This window comes from Capricornis sumatraensis, chromosome 15 (assembly GCF_032405125.1).
Source record: "Capricornis sumatraensis isolate serow.1 chromosome 15, serow.2, whole genome shotgun sequence".
Taxonomy (NCBI): domain Eukaryota; kingdom Metazoa; phylum Chordata; class Mammalia; order Artiodactyla; family Bovidae; genus Capricornis; species Capricornis sumatraensis.
The window spans coordinates 10,212,255-10,233,334 of record NC_091083.1 but is presented as its reverse complement, the minus strand read 5'-3'; the positions used below and the strand labels follow the sequence as shown (position 1 = coordinate 10,233,334).

The 21,080-nt window shown below is 40.6% G+C and overlaps 1 protein-coding gene across 1 annotated transcript in view; it reads right to left on the bottom strand.

The window, feature by feature from the left end:
- Positions 1–21,080, bottom strand: part of SPTLC3 (serine palmitoyltransferase long chain base subunit 3) — a 135,869-nt gene that overhangs the window by 62,536 nt on the left and 52,253 nt on the right. The window contains exons 5-6 of the mRNA XM_068987695.1: positions 8,524–8,648; positions 5,682–5,775 (exon numbers count right to left, since the gene is read on the bottom strand). Of these exons, the coding sequence (XP_068843796.1) occupies positions 5,682–5,775; positions 8,524–8,648 (219 nt within the window). The remainder of the gene's footprint in view (positions 1–5,681; positions 5,776–8,523; positions 8,649–21,080) is intronic.

Below are 21,080 nucleotides of genomic sequence, written 5' to 3'. Positions count from 1 at the left end.
GATTCAACATTTATTATGATGGTCTGAATAGTCTTAACTATACTTCAGGTATATCTTTTTCCCATACAGAATATAAAAATTCAAGGACCCAGAATTCTGATTAATTAATAATTACTCTAAATAACAAGCAAGCATCCTTTGGTATTAATCTACATAAAAATAGGACCTCTTCTCCCTCCAAGGTCAGGACAGTACCTTTAAATGTAAGCAGAGGACACAGGCGGAGCAAAGTCCGCATACGAGAAAGCGGAACACGTACAATTGTATGATATCCCATAATCCTGATGTTTAAGAACGTTCCAGTTTAGGTGGCCATTCTTTTTTCCAATGAGTCAGACTATTTATTTGCTCAGTCCTTTCCTCTTTCCAATAAAGAATTGCACTGGTCAGTCTTTCTTGTTCAGCAATCACGTCACCCAGTGAACAAAAATACTTTTCCCCACACAAACCACGATTGAGTTCTTCCTCATACTGCAGTAAACTCTTCCAGCCCAGATGTAGGATTTTACATTTGTCTCAGCTACAATTAATTTTATTTGTGTGACGTTATTGATATTTTATGATAGTCTTTTTTTTTGCTCCTGAAGTGCTACATTTTCCTCTTTTCTTGAAGCCACCTTCAGTTTTGATACATAAGCCTTCCATTTCTTCCTCAAAGCCTTGGAACATGCCCATCAGACAGGGATCAGAGAGCAAGACTTTTTCTTTTCCTAATAGTAGTTTTAGTGATCTAGAATTCTATTATTTTCTGTTGACCAATCATGATACAATGGTATTAAGTCCGACTCTGTGCGACCCTATGGACAGCAGCCCCCAGGCTCCTCTGTCCTGAGGATTCTCTAGGCAAGAATACTGGAGTGGGTTGCCATTTCCTTCTCCAATTAAGTGAATAACAGCTATGAAATCACAACAGTAAAAGATGTTTATCAGTTTTCACAATCAGTAGCCAGACAAAAAATAAAAGATAATTACAATTTCAAGCCATAGTGGAAATACGATTCACCTAGCAGTATAAAATCATCACACACAATTCGGGGGGTTAGGTAGAGTGATGCGGTAAGCGGAAGTGCATGCATGCACGTGTCCCCATCCACCCAGTCATCCTATGTCTCTTGGTCGGTACACTTAACGCACTTACAGTTAAGGTAATTATTGACCTGTCTGATCCCATTACCATTTTCTTAATTGTTTGGGGTTTACTTTGTGTAGGTCCTTTGCTTCTCATGTTTCCTGCCTAGAGAAGTTCCTTTAGCATTTGTTCTAAAGCTGGTTTGGTGGTGCTGAATTCTCTCAGCTTTTGCTTGCCTGGAAAGCTTTTGACTTCTCCTCCAAACTGAATGAGATTGCTGTGTAGACTATTATTGGTTGTAGATTCTTCTCTTTCATCACTTTAAATACATCATGAAGGTGGCCGTTTTTAAACTCCATTTCACAAGTTATTAGCTCCTATCTGGCCTGCTTGCACACCTCTTATACACACAGGGAGGCAACTTTGTATCTTCAGCAGATTCTTTGAAAAATCTCTACCTTATCCCAGTCAGCACTTATACCTATAAAGGATTAAAATATCATTGTTTACTGAGGTATTTAGGATTATTCCAGGATAAATTAAAGTTTTGCTTTTTGTAACTTTCTGGAAGTTTTTTTTTCTCAAATATTTCCGGTCTGTGGATAGTTGAATCCGGTGGATGTGGAACACACAGAAATGGAGGGTGAACGGTAATTGCCCACATTTTGCAATCCAAGAACTCATCCAGCAATAAAGACAACCAGCAGCTACTGACGCCTTACCTCCTGTGACTAAAGTGAATTATTTTTCCCTCCCTATACCATCTCATTTCTGGAACATCTCAAATGAGAAGTTGTTCCAAGGACACCTGCTTTCAAAGGTGGTTGTGTTCTGATGTAAATACAGCAGCAGGGAGAATTCTTTATGGGTAAATGTTGGGTTGAGCACATTAGTGAGTGAGAACAAGTGATTTGTAAATCTGAGACTAAAAGTCTATTAGTTTTCTACTGTAAGAGATTAGCACAAATCTATGGCTTTAAAATAGCACAAATTTGGTATCTTACAGTTCTGGAGGCTAAAGGCCAGAAATGGGTCTTGTTCAGTTCAGTTGCTCAGTCATGTCCATCTCTTTGTGAGCCCCATGGACTGCAGCATGTCAGGCCTCCCTGTCCATCATCAACTCCTGGAGTTTACTCAAACTCATGCCCATTGAGTCAGTGATGCCATCCAACCATCTCATTCTCTGTTGTCCCCTTTTCCTCCTGCCTTCAATTTTTCCCAGCCTCGGGGTCTTTTCAAATGAGCTAGTTCTTTGCATCAGGTGGTCAAAGTATTGGAGTTTCAGCTTCAGCATCAGTCCTTCCATTGACTATTCAGGACCTATTTCCTTTAGGATGGACTGGTTGAATCTCCTTGCAGTCCAAAGGACTCTCAAACATCTCCAGAACCACAGTTTAAAATAAATATCAATTCTTTTTTTTTTTTTTAAGTATCAATTCTTTGGCGCTCAGCTTTCTTTATAGTCTGATTCTCACATCCATACATGACTACTGGAAGAAACCATAGCTTTGACTAGATGGACCTTAGTTGGCAAAGTAATGTCTCTGCTTTTTAACATGCTGTCTAGGTTGGTCATAACTCTTCTTCAAGGAAAAGTGTCTTTTAATTTCATGGGTGCAGTTACCATCTGCAGTGATTCTGGAGCCCCCCAAAATAAAGTCTGTCCCTGTTTCGTTGTTTCCCCATCTATTTGACATGACGTAATGGGACTGGATGCCATGATCTTAGTTTTCTGAATGTTGAGTTTTAAGCCAACATTTTCATTCTTTTCTTTCATTTTCATTAAAAGGATCTTTAGTTCTTTGCTTTCTGCCATAAGGATGGTGTCATCTGTGTATCTGAGGTTATTGATATTTCTCCTGGCAATCTTGATTCCAGCTTGTTCTTCATCCAGCCCAGCATTTCTCATGATGTACTCTGCAATATACCTTTGACATACTCCTTTCCCGATTTGGAACCAGTCTGCTGTTCCATGTCCAGTTCTAACTGTTGCTTCTTGATCTGCATACAGATTTCTCAGGAGGCAGGTCAGGTGGTCTGGTATTCCCATCTCTTTAAGAATTTCCCACAGTTTGTTGTGATCCACACAGTCAAAGGCTTTGGCATAGTCAATAAAGCAAAAGTAGATGTTTATCTGGAAATCTCTTGCTTTTTTGATGATCCAATGGATGTTGGCAATTTGATCTCTGGTTCCTCTGCCTTTTCTAAATCCAGCTTGAACATCTGGAAGTTCACAGTTCACGTACTGTTGAAGCCTGGCTTGGAGAATTTTGAGCATTACTTTGCTAGCGTGTGAGATGAGTACAATTGTGTGGTAGTTTGAACATTGTTTGGCATTGCCTTTCTTTCAGATTGGAATGAAAACTGACCTTTTCCAGTCCTGTGGCCACTGCTGAGTTTTCCAATTTGCTGGCATATTGAGTGCAGCACTGATCTTAGACAATATTAAGCAACCTGTTGTGGAGCCTGAATCTACTCATCTGTAAACTAGTACTGACCTCATGGGGCTGTCCACAGGGTTAAATAAGTACTTAAGGAAAGATCATCAACTCAGCATCTGGTGCAGTGTAAATTCTCAGTAAATGCTAGTTGCTTATATAAAATAACCACAGTAAGCATTTATTAAAAGATATAAATGAGAACTGTTATCTATTTTCTTGGGCCCAAAGAGAGAGTATGAAGAAAAAGTTACTGAATGTTTTAAGAACTTTGTAAAATTGGAAGATAAATTGAAATTCTTCCATTGTAATTTTGGCAAAGGACTAAAAATTACAATTTTGTTTGAAGATAATTTCAAACTTAACAAAATATTTGCAAGAATAAGAATATTACAAAGAATACCCAGGTACATTTTACTTAGATTCATCTAATAACACCGCAGGTATAAACAATTCAGTAGCTTCTATTACCAGGCATTTTATATTCCTTTTCCAATGTATTGTGAATCAGGCATCATAATAGAGATTAGTTTCATACTATGAATCAGGCATCATAATAGAAGTTATTTTTGGAATTAGTAAATAACAATCTAAGAAGGTTAAGTAATTTGCCTAGGACCACATTATAGTAGGCTATAAAACAAGAACACAACTGTTTGGGTCAAAGCCTATACTTAGGAAAAAAAAAATCAATGGTTGTAAATTTATGTATGTTGTATACTGGGCTTTCTTGGTAGCTCAGCTGGTAGAGAATCTGCCTACAAGGCAGGAGACCCTGGTTTTGATTACTCAGCAGGAAGATCCCCTGGAAAAGGGATAGGCTACCCACTCCAGTATTCTTGGGCTTCCCTGGTGGCTCATATGGTAAAAAATCTGCCTGCAGTGCGGGAGACCTGGGTTCAGTCCCTGGGTTGAGAAGATCCCCTGGAGGAGGGCATGGCAACCCACTCTAGTATTCTTGCCTGGAGAATCCCATGGACAGAGGAGCCTGGCGGGCTACAGCTGATGAGGTTGCAAAGAGCTGGACACTACTAAGCAACTAAGCGCAGCACAGCACGTGCTGTAGAGCACACTTGTGGTAGCTGTTAACACATCCCATCAGTTTTATCGCCCTGTCTACCTATCGTCTTCATCCTTATAGAATCTCCAAGGAAGACTATTACACTTAGAATGGATAACAACAAGGTCCTACCGTATAGCACAAGGAGCTATATTCAATATCCTGTGATAAACCATGATGGAAAAGAATATTTTAAAAAGTATACCTGTGTATAACTGAGTCATGTTGCTGTATAGCAGATTGGCACACCATTGTAAATCAACAATACTCAGCAAAAAATAAAGTAAAATATGCCGCAAATGAACCTATCTATGAGACAGAGATAGACCCACAGAGGGTGGATGGGGGAGGGAAGAACTGGAACTTCAGTAGATGCAGACTGTCACACAGAGAGTGGATAAACAGCAAGCTGCAACTGTATAGGACTATACTCAGTACCCCGAGGTAAACCATATGCATGACTGTATGGATGCTCAGTCATGTGTGACTCTTTGCAACCCCACTGACTGCAGCCCACCAGGCTCCTCTGTCCCTGGGATTTTCCCAAGCAGGACTACTGAAGTGGTTGCCAGTTCCTCCTCCAGGGGATCTTCCCAACCCAGGGACTGAACCCAAGTCTTCTGTGTCTCCTGCAATGGCAGGAGTATTCTTTACCACTGAGTCATTTCTGAGTTACTTTGCTATACAGCAGAAATCAACAATATAAATGATACATTTATATAACATTATAAATCAACTATACTTTGATAAAAAAACTAAACTAAAAAAAAACAAAACTTAAGTCTCCAAACTTCCCCAAGGCAGAGTTACAAAAAAGGAGGCAATTTTACACTTCTGATGATTGTACGCACTCTAAGAGCTCTGCCATAGCTTCAGCAGCTGCTTTGTAAGACCATTAATGACAGTGACACTAATATGTTTGGGTTACACTTAGCAATCTGGGTGCTTGATGCAGTTCAACTGTTTGTTCCAGGTCACCGGAGGTTAACAAGCCAGTTGTGAATATAAACATAACCATGTTTCATTAGCTAAGCTCCCAGCAAAGCTGCGTCAATAAGCTTTACTTTTGTCTAGGAGCAAGTGGTACCTCTTGGATAAAATCGTTGATACTCACTGTTGTGTTTGAAGATCCTTATGGTCGCACCTGAGAGTCGGGCCCCAAGCACTAGGGATGCGTGGTTTAACTCATCGCTTAAAATGAGGCATCCCTGTGTAGAAAACAAGACATGGAACACAGGCCAATAAATAAAATAAAGGGGGAGAGACACGTGGGGATAGGACCTCACTTCACGACCTGTAACATGGATTCCCACAGCCCTCTTTAATTTTAAAACGCTGAGAGTTTAAATGGGTGTTTATATGTTTGCATGGATAAGATCCTCAAGAGCAATTAGCTGATGGAGATGGGGGTCCTCTTAAGGGAATAACATCTTTTTGAATTATTTTTATGCTACAGGATTGATGGTTGGCAGGAAAATGAATATACTTTTGGGTAGGGTGTGGATTTTCTGGGATTTTCCAGTTCCTGCTGGATTATTTGAAACGGTTTTGAAGCACTGAGACTAGAAGGCAGGGTTGTTCGTTCATTTTTTTTTTTTTCCTGCAAGACATTTCAAGCTCTTCTTTTATGATTCCCATTCCACATTATAGTAACGTCCACGTAGACAGAAGCATCTCTGCTTTACGGTTAAAAACTGCATCTGGAAAAGTATGGATGGCAATTCAGTCTGAGGAATGGAGAGAAGGTCAGTCTAATTTACTGCTTATCAATTAATGTTTATAAACTAGTTTCTTTATTAATTTAAAGATTTCTAAATTATGAAATTGCCCAACCATATTTTAAATGCAGGGACCTGCAAAAAAATAAGAAGGCATTTTTCCTTTGTGGCCATCCAGAATCTTTAAGTTCTTCATTATATAGAAATTCCACACTATACATTTAAAATTTTTGAGGCCAAAGGGAGCAAAATTCTCACATCTCCATTCTCCAGACATTGTGTATTTGTAATTTTTGGTGAACATATGAGAGTTGTAAATCATCATATCTCACTCTCAAATTCTTTAGCATGTATCTACTAGGAAAAAGGACATTCTCCTACATGATCACGATTTAGTGATCATAATTAAACATTAATACAATGCTATTACCTAGAATGGGCTTCCCTGGTGGCTCAAATGGTAAAGAATCTGCCTGCAGTGCAAGAGATGGGGGTTCGATTACTAGGTTTGGAAGATCTCTTGCAGAAGGGAATGGCTACTCACTTCAGTCCTATGGGCTGGACAGAGGATCCTATGGGCTACTGTCCATGGGGTCACAAGGAGTCATCACTTAATATATAATTCAAAGTCAAACTTTGCCAACAGTCCTAAATATGTCTTGATGACTTTTGTAGAAGTTTCATTTCCTTCTTTTTTGTTTTTTCAATGCAGAATCCAATCAAAGGTTATATATTACATTACATTAGTTGCCATGAGTCAGATTTTTAAAAACAGAAATCTGATTATGGCACTTGCTTACTGAAAATGAGGCAACCAACTCTCCATTTTTCTCCAGAAGAATTTCCAAAACTCTAGCACCCTTTATGCTGCAAAGTTGTTCACAATTTGGTACCTGTCTTCATTCTGATTTCTTCTTCAATCATTCTCTTCTGTTCTAATTCTTTCTTTATACATGATACTTCCATTTCCTTCTCTTAAGGAAATAGCTTATCTCTACAGATAAGTACCAGATTCTGTTCTCATGTCACCTTCTTTGCATAGGCATCCCAGCCTTTCTTGAAAGAATTATTTTGCCCCTCCCCATTTATGGGCACACCTTTTCTGTAATATTCATCCTAAGGTGGCACTAGTAGTAAATAACCCACCTGCCAATGCAGGGGACATAAGGGATGCGAGTTTGATCCCTGGATTGGGAAGATCCTCTGGAGGAGGGCAACCCGCTCCAGTATTCTTGCTTGGAGAAACCCATGGACAGAGGAGCCTGGCGGGCTATGGTTCATATGATGGCATAGAATTGGACACTATACCCCATTAGACTGTAAACTACCTGAATTTACAGGACAAAGGTCTTACACATCTTTGTATGCCCTACATTTTGCCTCATTGGAGGACACAGCAGATTCTCAATAAGTGACTGAGTGAATAAAAAAGTGAATTACACAAGCAAAATGTTTTTTCAAAATAAATGCTTAACAATCATTTGCTACATTGAACATAATGACTCAGGAGCTTAGAAACTTAATTGATCTTGCTAAACTATCACTGAAGAGAAATTTGACTCACATCTAGGGCTGAGATTCTACAACTGGAATATCATGATGAAGAAATTTGCTGGACTCAGCTGGTACTGACACAGGCTGGGACCTGGACCTGGGACCCTTTGCTGCAGAGCTTGCACCTAGACAAACCTCTCTGTGTTCTTGAGCAACAAAGTACAAATAAGCTATTTTTGTGGGACTAAAAAATAGCTGTATGCATACACTGCAAATTATGGACAACAAAATACAAAACCCAACTGCCACTTCTGAAGAGCCAGCAGAAAAAGCAGGGTGTTGGGAGCAAAAACAGGGCACTGCACATGGTCCCTGCACACAACATCATCAGAGCAGTGGGCAGACCACCCAAGCCATCCCTTCAGCCTGACCTCTGGACCCGCCTCTATCCTCACCCCAGGTAAGAAACCAGATTGTCCCCCTTCAGGGAGTGAGCAAGTAAGGGAACCTCTTACTTATTTTTGCTCCTGGGTCCCCCTTAAAGCCTTGCCTTAACCTCTTGTCTGGTCTCATCAATTTCTATTGATTAGGAAAGGACCCTGGTTGGTAATAGTACCTATATTCAAAAAGTTGAACATCCAGTCCTAAGAAAAGAAACTTCTCAGCTGTATGTCTAACAGAGGATATACTCAGATTGTCTCAGGAATAACACAGCAGAAGACAATTACGTTAACAAAGCCTCACCTTTCCAACGAGTGCAGGGATATTCATTGAGTTCGTTGCAAATCCCATCCCAAATACCATAGCAGCTTCTACGTTCAGGAACTTAGCCACAAGGTCCTCCAGCTCTTTGTGCTTATCCAAGGTTCCTGCACATGAAATGATAGCGTGGATGAGTCTTCTGTTCTCAACAAGCTGAAGATTGAAAACTCAAATTCCAACACTTAATCACCAAAAGACACATATGAGTGTTCATAGCAGGTCTATTGGCCGTAGCCCCTTTACAGAAGTAATTCAAATACTCATACACTGTAGCATGGATCAATACACTGTGGGGGCTATTTATATAGTAGAATTCAGCACAGCGATGAGAAAAAACAAACTAATGTCCCATGCAACAACATGGAAAACATCACAAATATGCGGTCGACTGAAAAAAGTCAGATATGTATACACGCATATGGTATGAATCCATTTCTAGTTTACAAACAGACAAAAACAACCGATAGTACCAGTGTTAGGAGTCAGGTATTTGCTGTTGTTGTTTAGTTGCTTGCTAAGTCATGTCTGACTCCATGGACCACAGCCCGCCAGGCTGTCCATGGGATTTCCCAGGCAAGAATACTGGAGTAGGTTACCACTTCCTTCTCCAGGGGATCCTCCCAACCCAGGGATGAAACCCCGCATCTGCCCTGGCAGGCGGATTCTTTACCACTGAGCCACCAAAGAAGTTCTAAAAGTCAGAAAAGTGGTTACTTTTGTTGGACGCATGCAAAGAGCTTTGAGATGCTCTAGACGTTTTGTTTCTAGGTCTTGGTGCTGGTTACATGAACTTTATACTTAAGATTGATGCAATTTTTGTTTTTATCATGTAATAAAATTTATAAAAAATGCCACAATTCCTCTTTCCTCCGGCCCTACACCCCACGAATAATTAAATTCTAACTCCCTCAGAGATTCCCCACTCTTAAATGCAGAATTCATGACTTTCATACATGCAATCAAGCTATAATTTATTGAACCTTTGGAATGTGCCAAACTTCAAAGCCCACTATTTAAGTTACCTCATTTAATTTTAACGACCCGATAATGCAGATATTATTACTTTACAGATAAGAAAACTGAAGTGGGAAGCCGTAGCAGATAAAAATCAACAGAGACAGTCAAGTCTAGCTCCAAAGTTCACATTTTTACGACTCTACCACCTTTAAAAGCTTACTCTCTGACCACTTCTTTTTTATTATGATTTCTTTTTTTACTATTTTCCCCCCTGCTCTCTGCAATAGGTTCTCATTAGTTATATATTTTATACATAGCAGTGAATACATGTCAATCCGAATCTCTCAAATGATCGCTCCTCCCTTCCCCTCTTAGCGTTCATACTTTTGTTCTCTTTGTCTATGTCTCTGTTTTTGCTTTGCAGATAGGTTCACCTGTACTATTTTTTCTAGATTCCCTGCATATGCATACAGATGGCCAAGAGGCACATGAAAAGCTGCTCAACATCACTATTAGAAAAATGCAAATCAAAACTACAATGAGGGCTTCCTTCATTGTAGCTCAGCGGTGGCTTGCTGGTAAGGAATCCCGCTGCCAACAAAGGAGACATGGTTTTGAGCCCTGATTTGGGAAGACCCACATGCTGTGCAGCAACTGAACCTATGCGCCGCAACTGTTGAATCTGTTCTCTAGAGCCCGGTAGGCAAAACTGCCGGGCCCACGTGCTTCAGCTACTGAGCCCAAGCACCCTAGAGCTTGTGTTCTGCAACGAGGAACCACCACAATGAAAAGGCCATGCACCGCAACTAGAGAGGAGTCTGCGCCGCAACAAGGACCCAGAACAGCCAAAAATAAATCAGTAAATACAATTCTATAAAAAACTACAGGAAGGTGCCACCGCACACCCAGAATATGCGTGTGTGTGTGTCTGCGCCAAGTCGCTTCAGTCATCTCTGACTCTTTGTGACCCCACGGACTGTAGCCCACCAGGCTCCTCTGTCCATGGGATTCTCCAGGCAAGAATATTGGAGCGGGTTGCCACACTCTTCTTCAGGGGATCTTCCCGAACCAAAGATGAACCTGCATCTCCTCTGTGTTGTGCGTTGGCAGATGAGTTCTTCACCACTAATGCCACGTAGGAAGCCCGACACCCCAGATTAACCACCACCAAAAAATCTACAAACAAGAAATGCTGGAGAGGGTGTGGAGAGAAAGGAAGCCTCCTTTGCTGCTGGTGGGAATATGCGTTGATACAGCCACTATGGAGCAGAGTATGGAGATTCAGGCATCCCCCTCTCCCCATGTTACGTACAGTCTCTCAGGCCTCACGGAGAGCGTCAATGCTCCCACGTCTTACGCCTGCCATCACTAAGCTCTACATCTCTACTGCTCAGTATTGTAGCCACCAGCTAAGCATGGCCAGTGCAATGGAAGAGCTGAGTGTTACATTTTGTTTAATTTCAGTTAATAAAATGTTAAAACTGAAGCTCTGGAAAATATTCTCTACTAAACACAATTTTACTGTTTTAGTCAGATTATTCGACATTTATTTCACTTTAGCCAATGAAAATTTAGTGTCTGGATTGACATGTGCTGGAAGGGTAAAAGAATCTGCCTGCTAATGCAGAAGGCGTAAGAGACGCGGGTTCAATTCCTGGGTTGGGAAGATACCCTGGAGAAAGAAATGGCAACCCGCTCCATTATTCTTGTCTGGAGGATCCTCATGGACAGAGGATCCTGGCTGGCTACAGTCTATGGGGTCGCAGACTCAGACACGATGGAAGCAACTGAGCACATATGTAAGGGTATAATATCCATTATTTTTTGAAGATAGTACAAAGACAACAAAAATATAGTATAGTTTATTAATATACAATGATAATCAATATACAATAAAATATAGTATAGTTTATTAATATTTTACTTATTGATTACATTTTTAAATGGTAATATTTGGGATATATTGAGTCAGATAAAATGTATTATGAAATTAAGTTTGCCTGATTTTTTTAAACTTTTGAAAAGGCAGCTACTAAAAAAATTTAAATTACACGTCTTGCATTTTATTTTCGTTTCTCTAAGTGATACACTTAACAGAATAAAAAATGTACAAACTGAGAAATGCTGTAATTTATATTCATAGAACATAGGAGCAGACTTAACTCAGATTTAAGTTAGAGGAATACTGTTAGCATATTCAGGACTATTATAATCATGCTTCTATTAACACATTTGACTATACAGAGTGTGATGTCAGAATTTTATCTAAATTGGTAAATCAGCCTGCTTATTGAGCTAAACTGATGAAGTATTAAACTTTAGAAAGCATTGTATGGTGAGCTGAAAATTTTACTTTGCATTTAACATAAAAAAGAATATCTGATGACCCATCTTTGCTCTTCCTGAGAGGTCACAACAGCTAGCTGGTAGCCTTTTTCTCAAATCTGAATTCATTTATCCTCCAAACTGTCTGAAAACATTGTTTGGAAAACAAACATTCTAGCAGAGTCAATTTCACTCAAGATTTGGAGGTGGTGAATAGTTAGAAATTTAAATTGTAATTGAAAACTTTATTATTCAAGATATAGTGTGAAAAAAAGAAACCGAAATTTAAAGATAAAATGTGGGCACATTTGTCAGACTTGTTTTTACCTAGCAGAGACTGCATCCTAAAGGAAGCAACTTCAAGAACAGGTGATGAGATGACCCCCAGCTTGGCCATGAGGGAACTGGTTTTGATGCCAGCTCTTCCACTAAACAGCTGGATGGCCTCTGGCAATCTCTCCTGGCTGGAGGGATTGGGACAAGTGCTGTTTCAGGCATCCTTGACTTTGGGAGTGCTCTTTCCTCCACCTAGAATGAGTTTCTGCCGCTCTGAGTCATTCTTTGAGACCCACCTAACATAACAGCTTTTCTCGGACGTCATCTCAGCTTCCCTAGGCAAACTTGGTCATTTTCTCCCCTGAGGTTGCATGAGCCTTATCACAGAATGATTATAGCACTTAGTAGGTTTCACTGGGGATGTTCATGGGGCCGTCTCATTACAGGAAGAGCCCTTGGGTGCAGATACTGGGTGTGGGACGTTTGTCTTGGCAACCACGGTGCCTGTGGCAGTATTGACACATAACAGGCGCTTACTGAGTTGCATGCTGCCTTTTGATGGAAAAAGAAGCCAAGACTGAGGCTAGAGGAGGGGATGGCACAGCCAAAAATGTCAAGAAGCCTTGTGATGCCAGGGCCACCAGGCCACCAGGCAGGGAGCATCAGTCTGGGAACACTGACGCCTGAGGAAGGCCTCCAGCGAGGATGGCGGGTTCCCAGACTTTGTCAGCTGGGTAACCTTCTCCATGAGACTTTCCTGCCCAGAGGTCAGGGGACAACAGTGTCCTGGCCCCATCACCCAGAAGCGAATGAGGAGATTTTCATGGTGAGTCACTGCGCTGTCTTCCTCCACTTAGGTCTTCCCCACATCTGATGTTTTAGGGGCTTGTCTATAACAGTTGCATCATGAAAAGTCCTTAAGATAATATGGGAAGTGGGTGTGTCTATGAACAGCCTGAGAAGTTGCCCTCTACCAGGTCTCTTTCATTAGCTTGACTCAAAGGGAAGAAGAAGGGAGGAAATGCAGGTGACCATATTAGGTCCCTTAGAAACCAGTCTTATGAATTTCCAGTGGTTGGGTGGTTAGTACATTCTCACATATATCAGTTTCTGTGACCGGATGTCTCATAGGTGGGTTACAAGTTATTAGAAGTTTTGTATCTAGGGCTTTACTTTCTTCAATTTGTAGAATAGTCCCCACTCCCAACTCCCATGATCATGGAATTTCTCTGATTAATGTCCATCGCTCAAGTTTCATCAACAGATTTGAGAGATTTCCAGGATGGCTAGATGTTTTCTACTCTAGGAAGCCAAGACTTTCAAAGTTAGACTAGGCTGGTCTGGGATGGGGTGGGGATTTTAGGAAAAAAGAAATAATATGTCTCCTTCACATGAATGGATGGCTGCTTTCCTGCTCCTGTTCTTCAGATTCAAGGAATGAAAGTGTAGGGATTAACACAGTGTTGTAAATCAACTATACTTCAATAAAAATATTAAAACTGAAAAAAGGAAATAAAAATGTAGGAGGACCTTGGGGAAACAAAATGGGCGCTAGAAACTTAACTAGCTTGTCTCTACCAATGTTTGGGCCATGTCCTGGTTGAATGAAGATGCTTGAGTCCTGTCAAGTGGCAGTTACTGATCTGAGCGCGTTAGGAATTCTAGAATTATAGTCAACCTTTTGTTGCTGATATGTAAATATGGGCGTTTTTTGAATCCCAAGAAAGCAGAGCTATAGTCCTAACTGATACTGTGTGTGTGCATACTCAATTGTGTCTGACTATTTGTGACCCCATGGACTGTAGCCAATCGGGTTCCTCCGTCCATGGGATTTCCCAGGCAAGAATACTGGAGTGTGTTTTCATTGACTTCTCCAGGGGTTCTTCCTGACCCAGGGTTCGAACCCAAGTCTCCTGCACTGGCAGGCAGATTCTGAAGGTTCCAATAAATCCACAATAATCTTTATTTCTCTTTCCCTCTGTGATGACTTTCATCTTTTCTTTAGTCTCTGAAAGTCAATAACAACCACACCTAGGCTGGTAAAAATGGATATCCAAATTGTGACATTGTGCCTATATTGACACTTGCTCTTACCCTGATGGTTTATTTATCCTGTGGCTGCTGGAAATCTACTTTGTGATAAAAGAATAAACACAAGCTGGGTATACGCTCTTGGCAGCTCTCTCTGCAGTGCTTTTGCATGCCAAGCACAGGCTATGCCACCACCAGTCGTATCAATAAAAATCAGATTCAAGGAAAAGTAGCAAATTATGAACTCCACATTTCAGTTGATTTTCGAATGATATTGGCCATGATATTGACACTGGTTAATAGTAAAGAGCATGGGTGTTATTAACAAACTCGGTTCCCAACCACCAACTTTACCTATCTATGCAGCACATGTGAAGACTGTTTTCCAAACTGTGACTGTAGTCACTTTTCATCCAGAATATCCTGTCTGTCAATTGTTCCTTAGATGTAAGCAAGGAGTAGGTGGCCATTTTCGGTGGCAACCTGCCAGCTTTCTCATCTGGCCCCTCCTACTGCGCCACGGCTCCCAGCCCACTTCTGAGCCGCTGTGCTTGGACTGGTGATCCCTGCATCAGAAGGAGCACCAAGCCTTCCACCTAAGGGATCCCACCTCTCAGCGCTCCACCACAAAGTTCCTAGAATGCCTGCTCTCTGCTTGGTCCACTTGTGTCCACTCTAGTAGGCGTTGTGGACCTACAGAGCCTCCCGAGGACCTCTGTTTTCCTGTGAATCAGAGGAAAACCTAGAAGCCAGATGTAGTGTCTGAAATGGGTCTAGAATACTCTGCCATTCTGAATATTGGCCACTTCTGCTGGGTCAAGAGAACTCTCATGCTGATGAAGTCCAATAAAATAGTAGAAACAATTTTTATCTGCTCACCTTCCCAGGCCTTAATTTCAAGCAAACTCCTTACGACCCCTTGGAAGGTTAAAGCATTAATAGATAATTAGAATCCCATGCAAACAAAAACCTTAAATGAGGCATGGATACATAACTGTGATGAGCTTTCCTGTCACAAATAATCTCAATCAGAGGAGAATTTTTAAGTGGATCAAATGACCTGTACATAACCTCTGACCACATGCACAATAGAATTATGTTTCACACTTTTTCTTTCAAACATTTTATTTGATGTAATTTTAGACATACTGAAAAGCTGTAAGAACATTACCAAGAATCCCTAAATACTTTTCACTCAGATTCCCTAAATGTTATCATTTTAGTATGCTTCTTTAAACACCATTCTCTCTCTTTTTATATATTATATATATAATTATATGTAATTTTTACTGAACTACTTCATGCATTACAATCATGATGCCTTTTCTACCCTTAAATATTTCACTATTTCCTAAAAACAGGGAATTTGCTTATATAATCCCAGTACTATTATTATTAATACACTGTTATCTACTGTACAGAGCAAATTCACATTTGATTCTCTGACTTTAAAAATCCACTTCTAAAAACAAAGGTAGAAGAAAGAAGGGGAATCAGCTTCTGATGAGGGTCCACTTACGGAGTGTGGTGATGAAATTTAATCATCACACCTTCACACACTCTATGAAATAGGCGCCCTGGTCCTTATCTTATCAGTGAGGGAATAGACACAGAAGTGATACCACTTACCCAAAGGAGACGGAGCTAATAAGGGCAGGCTATCTCCTTAGCAATGTGACAACCCGCCCTACTGAAACATTCCAAGCTTTAAATTAATTAATTGGCATACAACCTTCTGAAGTTATGAACTTGTTTTACAGATAAGGACACCAAAGCCAGAGTTTAGTTCACTTGCCCAAGGGCAGCGGTTAGTAAGTCTAGAGCCAAGGTTCAGATTCAGTGTGCGTGACTCTCGAGAGATGTTGCTTTCCCTTCTTCAGAAGACTCTTTCAAATCTGTTTCCTGAACTACAGTTCTTAAGATCCCAAATAAAGCTCTTTGTTCTTGGCAGCTTCGAGACTGATTATTGTTTGACATTCAGTTCAGTTCAGTCGCTCTTTGTGACCCCATGAATCGCAGCACGCCAGGCCTGCCTGTCCATCACCATCTCCCGGAGTTCACTTAGACTCACGTCCATCGAGTCCGTGATGCCATCCAGCCATTTCATCCTAGGTCGTCCCCTTCTCCTCCTGCCCTCAATCTCTCCCAGCATCAGAGTCTTTTCCACTGAGTCAACTCTTCGCATGAGGTGGACAAAGTACTGGAATTTCAGCTTCAGCATCATTCCCTCCAAAGAAATCCCAGGGCTGATCTCCTTCAGAATGGACTGGTTGGATCTCCTTGCAGTTCAAGGGACCTTCAAGAGTCCTCTCCAACACCACAGTTCAAACACATCAATTCTTTGGCGCTCAGCCTTCTTCACAGTCCAACTCTCACATCCATACATGACCACAGGAAAAACCACAGCCTTGACTAGACGGACCTTAGTCGGCAAAGTAATGTCTCTGCTTTTGAATATGCTATCGAGGTTGGTCATAACTTTCCTTCCAAGGAGTAAGCGTCTTTTAATTTCATGGCTGCAGTCACCATCTGCAGTGATTTTGGAGCCCCTCAAAATAAAGTCTGACACTGTTTCCACTGTTTCCCCATCTATTTCCCATGAAGTGATGGGACCAGATGCCATGATCTTCGTTTTCTGAATGTTGAGCTTTAAGCCAAGTTTTTCACTCTCCTCTTTCGCTTTCATCAAGAGGCTTTTTAGTTCCTCTTCACTTTCTGCCATCAGTGGTTAAAGGATATACACAAGTACCAATGTCAATGAAAGTTAACCTGTATCCTTAGTATATTGGGATTTAACAGGATTGTTAGTCTAAATGAAGTAAAGGAGACTATAGCTTGATATATCCTGATGTGCCCCAAATTCAGATAGTCCAAATCTGGACAGTTGCTCTTAAATCTAGGGGATTCATCTTCCCAAGTACTTATCTATATTGGCAAACTTTTCAATTGAAAAAAAAAAATCTTTTGGCCTTCCCACATGGCACGTGGGATCTCAGTTCTCTGACCAGGGATGGAAGCCTCCTCCCTGGCGTTAGAAGCATGGAATCTTAGCCACTAAATTGCCAGCGAAGTCCCAGCATACTTTTTGTAGGGAGGCAGAGAAAAAATATTTTGGCTTTGTGGATTGTGTGGTCTCTGTGGCAACTAGTCAACTCTGCCATTGTAAAGTGAAAGCAGCCACAGTTAATACACAAAAGACTGGGTGTGGCTGTGCGCCAGTGAAACATTATGGCTATGAAAACTGAAATTCAATATATTTTATGTCACAAAATATCATTCTTAATTTTGCAGTCACTTAAAACTATAAAAACGACTTGTAACTTGCGTGGGGTACAAAAACAGGGGCAGCTGGCTTGGTTTGGTAACCCCTGAGAATAGTTGGTCTTGTTTTAGCTTTGAACAGTATGGGGCAGTGCAAAGAGTTCTTCGGTAGAACTCAGGAGAATTGTTCTTTTGCGGTGTTTGTGTATATTTATTTATTGGCTGCTCTGGGTCTTAGTTGCGGCACATGGATCTTTAATCTTCATTACGGCGTGTGGATGCCAGTTTCCTGACCAGGGATCAAACTGCATTGGGAGCTTGGAGTCTTAGCCACTGGACTACCAGGGGAATCCCAGGCCTTAGGAGAACTGGTGTCTAATCTTCTCAGCATACTGACTGCATGAACACTGATTGGCAAGTCATTAAAAATATCTCTAGGCTTCATGTATCTTATGGTATTTTTGTAGGTGAAGGGAATTGGTAGATGATCTACATATTCTGAAATTCTATGAGTTTCAACTTTGTTTGATTATCCAGGTATTACTTTGCTGGCATGTATTATCCTTATAAAATTATTGGCATTCCTTGTTAAATTGTTATGTTTGCTTGGCTTTGTTGAATATACAGGGCCAAATTCTTCACTTACAAAAATATCTCTGCTAGTTGAAATTTGGCTGTGCAGTAATTTCTATCACTCTCAAGAGAAAGGCGATTACCTTGTTAGAATTATAACAAGTATTAGGGAATTGCCAAAAGGTTTTCAGAAACCAAGATATATTTTCATTTTCCTCCTCCCAAACTATTGCACTGACAGACCACCTTCCTTTACAAGTATTCTTAGGTGAAACTAAAGAGTCTTGAGAGAAATCCAGTGAAATCTCCTTGATCAGAATTTACAGTGATTTAGTCTAAAAGGAACTGGCACTGTCTATGAATAAAGGTTTTTTGTGTACAAATTAAGAATGTAAACTTCAAATTTTTAGGCTGGCCCCTTCTTCAATATTTAGGTCAGCAATAATGCACATTTCTTCAATCTAATTATAAGAAACACAAGAAGAACCTTAGTAATTTGAATTAAATAATAGCAGAGAAAGTTGTCAGGTAGATAAAGAAGGAGACACAATATCTAATGATTAAGGACAATGTTCTCAAATTGAGAAATAGAAAATCCAGCAAACTTGTACCTAACTAATATTAAAATCACATCTGAAACCTGATAATGGAACAGAATATCCTATTATATCTGGTTGCACTGATTCATAAGTTAATGATCTTTCTGATGTTTTTAAGATGGAAATATTTCAAGCCTACTTCTTGAAATTTATTTGATTTGAATGAGTGTTCTCAACTAGGTCGTCATACTATTCAGGTTTTCCTGATGTTTTGAATTGAGCAGAAGTCTTTCCTTCTCAGGGGAAAAGAATCTCCATGAAGAGATGAGCTTTTCTGGACACAGCATTAACCTTGTGACATCCCATGAATTTGTTTTCTTCCAAGTGAACTTCTGAACATCTGAACCCTTGCTAGGTGAAGCGATGGCAGCCCCGAGGACTTACAGAGCATGAATTCAGATAATATGCTATCACGACACATCCACTTTCTGAAATTTTTAAAATTAAAATTTTTTTTTAATTTAAAAATTTTTACGTTTGCATTAGAGTACAATTGTTTTACAATGTTGTGTTAGTTTCTGCCGTGCAATGAAGTGAGTCAGCTATATGCGCACATATATACCCTCCCTCTTGAACCTTCCTTCTGTCCCCGCCACTCCACCCCTCTAGGTCGTCACAGCGTTGAGCTCTCTGCGCTATACAGTAGCTTCCCACCAGCTGTCTATTTCACACACAGCAGTCTATATATGCCAATACTCTCCCATTTGTCCCACCCTTCCTTTCCCCATCTGCGTCCACATGTCTGTTTTTGACATCTGTGTCTATTCCTGCCCTGCAAATAGGTTCATCTGTACCATTTTCTAGATTCCACATATATGCATTCATATATGATATTTATTTTTCTCTTTCCAACTTACTTCGCTCTGTATGTCAGACTCTAGGTCCATCCACGTCACTACAAATGATCCAGTTTGTTCCTTTTTATGGATGAGTAATATTCCATCATATTCATGTGCTACATCTTTTTATCTATTCATACGTTGTTGGACATTTAGGTTGCTTCCCTGTCCTGGCTATTGTAAACAGTGCTGCTGTGAATATTGGGGTACATGACAACACACCTAATTTTAACCACCAGTACATAGGGAAAGAAAGACCAAGAAGCTACATCTCTTTGCTGACCAAAAGTAGAGAAAAGGGAGAAACTGATGGAAGAAATTTTCACATATTGATATATGGGGAAATCATCCTGGCCTACACATGATTTAAAAAACTTTATGCTAACTAGTTGAAATAATTATGAATAGAGACACAGAGGTCAAGTCTTTATGCTAAGTTGCCAAAATAGCTCAGTTAGGAGAGTGTTAGACTGAAGGTCTAAAGGTCCTTGGTTCAATCCCAGGTTTCAGTAAGTTGCACTTTGGGGGCTTCCCTGGTGATTCAGATGGTAAAGAATCTGGCTGCAATGCCAGAGACCTGGGTTTGATCCCTGGGTTGGGAAGATTCCCTGGAGGAGGGCATGGCAACCTATTCCAATATTCTTTCCTGCAGAATCCCCATGGACAGAGGTGTCTGGAGGGCTACAGTCCATGGGGTCGCAAAGAGTCGGACATGACTGTGCAACTAAGCACAGTAACGTGCTAACTAGAATAACTTGTCTGTGGCCTGTCAAATGGTTCTAATTTAACCATTAAAGTAAAGAATGCATTTAAAAACCAAAATAGAGTAACTGTGTTTCAGGCATCCAAAATGGAGCAAGGTGGCCGTTGTGGATGCAGTTTCAGACATGTTCCTGTATCACCGAGAACCTGACTTTTCTGAACTCTAACAAACGCAAGGACACCACCAGCCATTCTCGAAACAACGCCTGTTAGCAGTTGCCAGCTGCCACCTTAAGGTCTCGAGGTCTCTTGTAACTGTGCAACCATTTCTAATCCCACTCAATCCTTACTTAACAAACATGCTTACATCCTGTTAGTTCTAGTAATAAATCTTGATAAACAACTCATGTAGCTAACTGTACCTTGCAGTTTTCACCATTGTGAACCTCCCTGATTTTGTAGTCTGGGGGAACACAATTCAAGTGCTTCTTAAATCTGTGTCTCCTGGACTGCAGGCCTCAATTTGGCTGGAATAAAACATTTTGTTCTTTCTATAGATTATTGATGCTTTCTATCAGCAAATGGAAACAAAAGCTTCTCTCTAGTTTGCCTGAGTCTAACATTTCCTGAATTTGGAAATTTAGACCAGCAACATGTGTCAGAATAGATTCAGAGATTAAAATCAAATTGCTTCACTGACTTCTGGTCTCTCCTACCTACTTTGCAGTTTTTTTTAATAGGCTCCATCCCCCAGGTTCACGTGGTATTCATTCTACACAAGGTGAAAGACTATTCCACTTCGGAAAATTTTTGACAATGTAGTCAAGAAAGTCAGCTATGCTAGTTTCCAGTGGTTCCCAAAGTGTTGTTCCTGGAGTAGCAGCATCAGCATCACATGGGACCTCCTGGGAATGTGTTAGAAGTGCAGTCTCGGGTCCTATTTCAGACTGACTGAATCAGAAACTCTGGTGGTGGG